Here is an 8,420-nt window from a genome sequence, read left to right as displayed (position 1 = left end):
AGCAGAGCTGGAGCAGCATCTGCCCCGTGCCACTGCCCTTTCCCTGCTGCTGAATTCGTCACTGGCACAGGCTGCAGCACAGCCCGGCATAGCAATGTGGGCACACACAAACAACAGCTCTGCTCCTGCTCACAGCCTGAGCCCCAGGGCAGGGGAAAAGGGAAACTTCCCCCCTCCTCCCCACACACAGCCCCCACACCAACAAAACCGTGGAAAATGGTTATCATTAATTAGCTCTTAGCAGCTTTTCCGGGCGAAGATTCCTTTTTTTTTTTCAGAACAAACTGTTCTGTTGAACATGACCCCAGGTTCTCCCTGCAAGGGAAGCTGTGCCCAGCTCACACAGGAGCAGCCAGGAGGGAGTCTCTGCCTGCTGAGGGATAAAGGATGAGGAGCAGAGCCTGCCCTTCGGCCTCTCCAGCCCATCCTCCCAGGCTGACAGGAATGAAAAGGTCTCTTCAGCCCCTGGGTGCAGCAGGGACTGGGGTTTGGCATTTGGAAATGAAAATTACTGCACGAGGAACACGCTGCTGTGGCCAAGGGCAGGTAAAGGACATTCAGAGCCACCTGTGAGACCATGAAATGTGCCAGCCATAAATGCATTCATTAGAATTAATTATAAATTCATTTGACTGGCCACACTCTCCTCTCCCTCCATCCCAACCCCAAGATCATCCCACACTTCATGCTTGGAGTGTTTTCCATTCAGAAAACCATTCCCACCCACCTCAGGTAAACACCTCAGTGACCACAAACACACTCTGGATTATTGCAAGGCACAAAAGGAGCTTTTGGCTCGGCAGAGACCATTAGTGACTCAAACCACACACATGCACCAGGGAACTCAGATCCTCACTGAGGGCTTTTCTTCTCCCTTGACCACCCAACCAAGGCAGTCTGAACCCAGCTCCCATCTCAAATTCTAATTCTATGGAATTCCAAATTCTATGGAATTTTCTGGAAGCCTGAGGCCTCTTTTAAGGCAAGCAGGGCCCTGGGATCTCTCTTGCAGGGTATTTTACCTCCTCATTTGCATCTTCTTCCAGCAACCAGTATCCCTAATTTTAATATCAACTGTATCTCCCTATATTCAAAGCAAACAGAGCAAGGCACAGCAGCAAGAAAATGATTTCATGCACTTCCCTTTTGCAAAGGCAGCTGCAACACTAAAATGGGGAACACTAAAGGAAACATTCCTTTAGGAAAGGATGATTGGGGGGGTTATTCCTCTTTCTCTCCCTCTCTGTGCTTTTTCTGAGCCTTTAATTCCCGTTTTTCAGCCCGTGCTTGGCAGAAGGGGGGAAGGGGGGCAGCATGCTGGGATGTGAACATGCTCACACGGCACAATGCTGTCAGCAGCCAGCCCAGGGTGCCCCTGAGCCCTGGGATTGGGGGATCCAGGGCTCCAGCAGCCCCAGGTACTCACTCAGAGCCACGGGGCTCAGGGATGCAGCAGCCGGAGCTGGGGTTGCTATGGAAACACAAGGATGCACAGGGTGGGAACCAGGGGGTGACAGCAGGGAAACAGGGCAGGGTTCAGGAGGAGGGGACTGAGGGGGACACCCAGCCCTGAGGCAGGGCTGTGTCACCCAGGGAGCTGCAGAAATCCTGCCCTGCTGCAGGCACGGGGGTCCTGGCAGCCCCAGGAGGGTCCTGGCAGCCCCAGGCAATGAGGAGGAGATGTGGGATGTGGGGTGATTGCACTGCTGGTTTGTTCACAGAGGTATTTTGGTAATAGCCGCAGGAGATGTGAGATGTGGGGAGATTGCAGTGCTGGTTTGGGGTGATTTCAGTGCTGGTTTGCACACAAAGGTTTTCTGGTACCAGCCCCAGGAGATGAGGAGATGTGGGACATGGGGGTGTGACTGCAGTGCTGGTCTGGGGTGATTGCAGTGCTGGTTTGTACCCAAAGGTATTTTGGTAATAGCCCCAGGGAATGAGGAGATGTGAGATGTGGGACGTGGGGTGATTGCAGTGCTGGTTTGGGGTGATTGCAGTGCTGGTTTGTACCCAAAGGTATTTTGGCACCAGCCCCACACACGCTCTCTTTGAACACTTTTGGGTTCAAACCCCACCCCTGTCCTCCTCCAGCCTTTGTTCGGCTGCAGATTTGTAAGGAAAAGGAAATGAAGAAAAGCAGCAAATGGTTAAAATGAAAATACAAACTCAGGTCAACTCAGACACTCCTCCAATCTCCAGAATTCTCATCTGTGCCACTATAATCCATAATTATCACTAATTACCTCATGGAGAGGCCCTCTAAGATAGACAGAAACTTCTTTTTCTTACTGAGGGAAATTAAATAAATCAAAATGACTTCAGACTTATCCCAGCAGGCATTAAAAATTGTGTCAGGTTTTACATTCAGACAGAGACTTTAAATAATAGGGCAAGGAAAACAAGTGGCCTTGGTTAATCTGAGCTGTAAAATTCCTGAGACATCTCTGTGACCTTCAAATCACTCTAGAGGGGACAAAAATCCCTCCTGCTGGTGACTCTGCCCACAAAGAGGTGACTGGAATGCCAGCAGAGGTGGAGAAAAGGCATTTTTGCGGGGCCATTTCCAGGCAGGGTCCGAGATGGGCTCTGGGAAGGAGCAGAGAACTGGGAGATGATCCCAGGGTGATCCCAGCTGCAAAGCTTCAAGGGCAGGATGGAATTGGAAATGAAAAATGAGTTAAAGGAGGGAGAACCGCAACTGACCCTGCACTGGGGAGTACAGAGGGACTGGCAGCTCGTTGCCACATGAAAACAATAATAAAAAAGCAAAAGACTCCAGTCCAGAAGTGCTGGAATGTTCTGCAGAGCCACCTACCTGTCCCCAGGTGCAGGCCATGAGGCTGGGGCTGCAGCAGAGCTTCTCATGCTCGTTTTCCTCTCTTTTCCACTGCATTTCCCCCTTTTCCTGCAGCACTGCTGGGGATGCCCAGCCCTGCCCTCCCTGGGGGTTTTATCTCCAGTTCAGAAGGGATTGCCCCAATCCTCAGCCTGGGCTCTAACCCTGACCATCATCACCCTCATGTCATTATTTTTAATTATTGCTCCTGGAATTAATGGGATCCAAACAACCTCAGACTGCACAAATGTTCTGGGAATGCCTCCCAGTGCCTCCCTAACTGCTGCAGTTTGCAGCCCTGCCTGTCCATCTGTCCATCCATCCTTCCCTTTCCTGCTCCCCTACATCCACGCTTTTGCCCAATGCAATCTTTAGGGGAAACAGCACAAGCAGGATTCAAAATTTTGGGTTAAAAAGAAAAATACTAAAAAATAATAAAATAAAACAATAAATAATATTAATAAAAATATTTAAAAATCCTCTCTCAGGAATCTCAAAGAAGCTTCTCTCCTTGTAATCTTGGGAGTAGCAGCAGCTCCCCACAGGGAGGCACTGATAAATGCAATAATGCTCACTGGGATAAAGAGGTTTTTTTGTAGCTCCATTGATCAGGTTTGATTGGAAAGGCACAAAGCTATGGAGCCATCTCCACTTTTCACTCACAATTACACAAATCCATCACATTTCTGACTCATTTTGCACGGGGAAGTGGGGAACATGCCATTTTTTAAAAATTTAGTATGAGGTTTATTTATTTATTTAATCACACAATCTACACAAGTGCTGGAAGACTGTCCAGTGGTAAAGTCATTAGTGAGAAGAGGAAAAAAAATTGAATTTTTTTTCTTCAATTTTGTGCTTTCAAATTTGTGGAGATATTCAAAATGTTGAAGTTTTTGGTTGGCTCTGGTCTAAACCAGATCTGCAATTTGGCTGAATTGATTTCCCTGAATGATCTCAGTATCATTAAAATTGAACTGTTTTTAGTGGATTCATAAATATGAAGCCTTCCACTACTCCACTCTGAGTCAACAAGCTAACTATTATTATTTTTATTATTATTATGATTAGAGAATCACTACATTAAATATCCCAACTGCATGCTGCAGAGCACAGACAAAGAGTTAACCCCAATTCTGTTCTAAACAAGAGCAGAGAGGCTACTCCAGAGTCAGTGTGGTTAGGGAATGAACACTACCAGTTACTCCAGTGCTACAGCCCCTGAGAGGAAAAAGGCACTAAATTAAAAGCTGGAAAAGTTAGAGGAACACTCTAAAAACACAAAAAGAGAGAGTGAAAGAAATGCGGAGAGCACTTACGTGGGTGAGGGATGCCTGCAGTTTATCCATGGATGGGACACAGACCAAAAACGAAATAAAAAAGACAGAAATAGACACACAGAAACAAAAAAAAAATAAAATATAAATGTAGAAGATGTGAGGAGACAGGGAATATGGAGCTGGAAAATCAGCATCCCAGGTGTGCCCTGCACAGCTCAGGGGACTCCAGGCATGCTCGGGGTGGGCAGGGACAGCCCTGGGTCCAGCACAGGGGTCTGGAGAGAGAATTCAGCTCAGGGGTCTGGAGAGAGAATTCAGCTCAGGGCTGGGAGCAGCAGTCAGGGCCGGATGCAGGAGCAAAGGGACAGAACCAGGTCAAACAGCTCTCCCTGCCTGCTCTGGTCACACCTGCCCTGCCCACTGCACCTTTCATCCTCTCCTCCTGCTCTCCTTCCCACCCCGAACAGATCCCTGGGGTTTAACTCTTCCCTGGAAGAGGAGGACAGTGCTGGGCCACAGCAGAACATGGACATGGCCCAGGCAGAGCAGAGAAGAGCCTGAGGAATCCATGGAATCCCCTCCAGAGCTGCAGGGGCATCTCAAACAGAGCAACCCTCCCTCCTTCACCTTCCACAGCCCAAGGCCGCTCCTGTGCTGAACACCTCAACGTGGAAAACAAACCTTGTGACAGTGACATCACATTCTCTGTGACCAAACCCCTTCTCAGCTGCTTTTCCTCATTACAATTCTCCTTGACAGCCCCTTCTCCTTGGCACCACCAAGGCTGAACTGCAACCACCAACCAGCGCACACGGAACAACTCCTCCCTTCAGAGAAACCTTTCAACCACCAACAAAACCCAAACCCACAGAGAAACCGGAGGGTGCAGCGAGGTCTGTGAGAGAGAAGAGGTGAGATCCATGCACGGAGAGGCTGCAGGGGAGGCTGGGCTGGGCTGTACTTACGGACTGGCTGCGTCTTGAACTCAGCGGGCGGGCTGAGCTCCCCCACGCCCTTGCCATTGACTGCTGACAGCCTCACTGCATAGGTGGTCTCAGGCTTCAGCCCCGTGATGGTCACTGTCCCCTCCACGTTGGCTGGGGGGAGAAAAAGCACAGAAAAGCTCAGGGCCCCAAGAAAGAAATGAACAAACTTTGTTTGTCCCCATGCGGGGAGAAAAGGGATAAACGGACCCGGCTCTAGCTGGGATCACACCACTGCAGTGGGGAATAAAATAAGAATTTCAGCTCCACATGGGATTGGTGCTGGAGGATTAAGCACTGGAACAGAACTCTCCCTTTTACAGCCCTCCCCAAATCAAAATTATTTTGCTTTATTTGACTCCAGGATGGATTTTGTGCCACAAGCACTGCTATAGATCACCCCAACAGGACGGGTTTGCTGCTGGAATAGCAGAGTTTATTTTCCAAGGGGGACCAAGGGGTGACAGATGAGGGTTCAAATGCCTCCTGTGAGAAGCAGCAAGTGAAAACTGCAATTCCAAGCACAGGGTTCTTCACCCTGCTGGGACTGAGCTCTCAGCAAAGCCCAACCCTCATTTCCAGTTAAAAATTCCACCTGTCATTCACAGCAAATGTTTAAAATGTAAAAACGTTTAAAAACTTGTCTGGAGCCTCCAACCTGAACCCTCCACCCTCCCTGGACAGGAAAGTCAATGTTTTTCAGTGCTGGTGGGAAGGAACCAGTTTTTATTGTCACTCCTACCTTCCTTGGCATCGTAGAGCCTGGAGTGCCAGTCCCCCTCGCCCAGGGCCCTCCACTCCGCCTTGTACCTGAGGATGGGCACCCCGCCCGTGGCCTCGGGCTCCTCGAACTCCACCTGGGCGCTGCTGGAGTAGGGCTCCACCCTGCCGATGGAGGGCGAGGAGGGCGTGTCTGGGGACAAGGGACAGCAGCGGTGAGACACAGACCTGGGCAAGGAGCTGGGAGCAGCCCACAGCCCCTGGGTACACAGAGCACAGGACAGGGTAGGGCTGAGCCTCACAGAGGGTTTAGGCAGGCTTAGAGATGTTAATTAGCGCAGAGATGTTAGTTTTGTCTCCTCTCTAAGAGGGTGGAGACTGCCAGTGCCTTCTCCAAAAGAGAACAACCAGGGCAGTGCAGCAAAAGCATCCTGGGTGCCACTCTGTCCCCAGTGTCCCTGGACAGCGCTCTGAGTTCTGGGTGTCACTCTGTCCCCTCTGTCCCCTCCTCAGGGCTTGCAGTCCTGGATGTCACTCTGCCCCCAGTGTCCTTTCCACTCCTGGGTGCCACTCTGTCCCCTCTGTCCCCTCCACAGAGCTCCGTGGTGGGAATCCATGAAATGAGAGGGTTTTGGGAAAGCTGCAGAAGGCCTCAGAGACAGCGGAACTGTGATTGGAGCTGAGCAGTAGCCATGAGATTGGTCAGCAGAAAAATGATGTAAAAAGTAGAAAATAAAGACAAATAGAACAATGGTCTGTCTATTAATGCTTGGCTAGAATGACTCCCTAAGCTCCAGAAAAGTTTATCTAGTGAGATATTAGGAAGTTTTAAGTTTTATAATGGAGCTTAATAATCCCCGGACGTGCCCCTGTGGCACCCTGGAGCCCTCCCAGGCTGGCCCAGCTCTGAGGTGCTGCAGCTCAGCTGCTGTCAGGGGGTTTGCTGAGTTGGGGTGCCCAAATCCAAGATCACAGCTCTGGGAGCACAAGGAAGAACAAGCCCCTGGAGAAACGAGGGACCAGAGATGCTGAGCAGCTCCAAGGCAGCAGGAAATGTGTGAACAGCCTCTCTGAAGGCAGGAGCTGCTCTCAGGAGGCAGCAGAGCAGGGCCCCTGTGTCCCCCACCCTGGCTGCCCTCCCTGCTCACCTGCCTGCACCAGGATGAACTCGGAGGACTCCTGCCCGATGCGGTTCACAGCCGTGCAGTTGTAGTTCCCAAAGTCATTCTCTGAGTCTGGGGTCACCTGTGGGGGCAAGGAAGGCTCAGGTGGGATCACAAAACCCTTCCCACTCTGCCAAGGCACCCTGAGTTTCACTGGGGAGAAGCTGCAATAAAATCCAGGTGTTTGTGCTCCCAGGGCTGTCCATGGGGGAGAGAACTGCAATGAGCACAAAGCAAAGAGGGGCTGTCTCTTCTGCTACCTGATTTTCTTTTTCTTCCATTTCCTGCTCCTCTTTATCTTCCACAGCCTGATTTTCTCAGGATTACATGCCAGAAACACCACCCCAACTTCATTTCTACCAAGAGGACCAGACTGAACTCCTTCATCATCACTTATCTGATGGCACTCCTGGCTTCTCCTCACCTCCAGGTAACTTGCTGAGGGGGTGTTGTAGATCTTGATGTTGCTGTAGTTGGAGCTGGGGAGCAGCTGCCCATCCCGGAACCAGGAGATGACAGCACTGGGGTAGGCAAACACCTCACAGGTGATGTTCACCCGGTTTCCTTCCCAGGTGTACACGGCCACAGGGCCCTGTAGCTTGGGGGCATCTGGAAGACACATTTGGGAAGAAAATTGGAGCCAGCTGAGCTCCCAAAAAAGCCTCCCTGTAAGGATCCCTTGGCTGGAGTCCACCTCAATGCGGGAAAGGGAATCTAATATGGGAAATGGGAACTGTCCTCTCCTCCAGGGCGTGGGGAACATCTCCTGCCGAAGGGCACAGAGAGAAGGGCAGCGTGGCAGGAGCACACAGCAGGATGGGGCTGGGAAGGTGTTCTAGGGGAGAACTTGACTCCTGAGAAATGGGACTGCAGCAGATCTGTGGTGAGGAGCAAAGAGCACCCAGGCAGAGAGAACACCCTGCAACCTCTCACACGGAGACTTTCACCAGCCTGAGCTGCTTCTGAATAACAGAGAGAGTTATTGCAGCCCCTGACTTGTAAGTAATTTCTCTTTCTTTCCATCACTGTGTTACAGCCCTTTGTAACAGTGATAAATGGAGTATCTACCTGACCCTTTTTTTCCCCTTATATAATATAAACTGGTTTTTAGTTTAAATAAAAATACTTCTCACCCTCTACACCCTCACCCTCAGCACCACCCAGGGCAGGGAACAGGGAAGGAATCAGCCCCCCCAGAGCACTTACACTGCACCTCCAGGTACATGGCCTGCGAGTCCTGGCCGATGGTGTTGCTGGCAGTGCAGATGTACTCGCCCGCGTCCGTGTACTGGATGTCCTTGAGCGTCAGCGAGGAGACGCGAGCGTGGCTGCGCACCACGATCCGCCCGTCCAGCGTCTGCGACAGCACAGCCCGTCAGGGGCAGCCCTGGGCACCCAGCAGGGCACACAGCCTGCCCTAGAGGGGCACACAGACCGC

At 51.0% G+C, this 8,420-nt stretch overlaps 1 protein-coding gene across 1 annotated transcript in view; it reads right to left on the bottom strand.

Moving 5' to 3' along the window:
- Positions 1-8,420, bottom strand: part of NCAM1 (neural cell adhesion molecule 1) — a 52,178-nt gene that overhangs the window by 25,338 nt on the left and 18,420 nt on the right. The window contains exons 11-16 of the mRNA XM_031062385.1: positions 7,407-7,591; positions 6,968-7,064; positions 5,842-6,012; positions 5,082-5,213; positions 4,156-4,170; positions 1,427-1,471 (exon numbers count right to left, since the gene is read on the bottom strand). Of these exons, the coding sequence (XP_030918245.1) occupies positions 1,427-1,471; positions 4,156-4,170; positions 5,082-5,213; positions 5,842-6,012; positions 6,968-7,064; positions 7,407-7,591 (645 nt within the window). The remainder of the gene's footprint in view (positions 1-1,426; positions 1,472-4,155; positions 4,171-5,081; positions 5,214-5,841; positions 6,013-6,967; positions 7,065-7,406; positions 7,592-8,420) is intronic.

Source organism: Geospiza fortis, unplaced genomic scaffold (genome assembly GCF_000277835.1).
Source record: "Geospiza fortis unplaced genomic scaffold, GeoFor_1.0 scaffold183, whole genome shotgun sequence".
NCBI classification, from domain to species: Eukaryota; Metazoa; Chordata; class Aves; order Passeriformes; family Thraupidae; genus Geospiza; species Geospiza fortis.
Note: the sequence above shows the minus strand (reverse complement) of the source record. Positions and strands in the feature narration are given on the sequence as shown.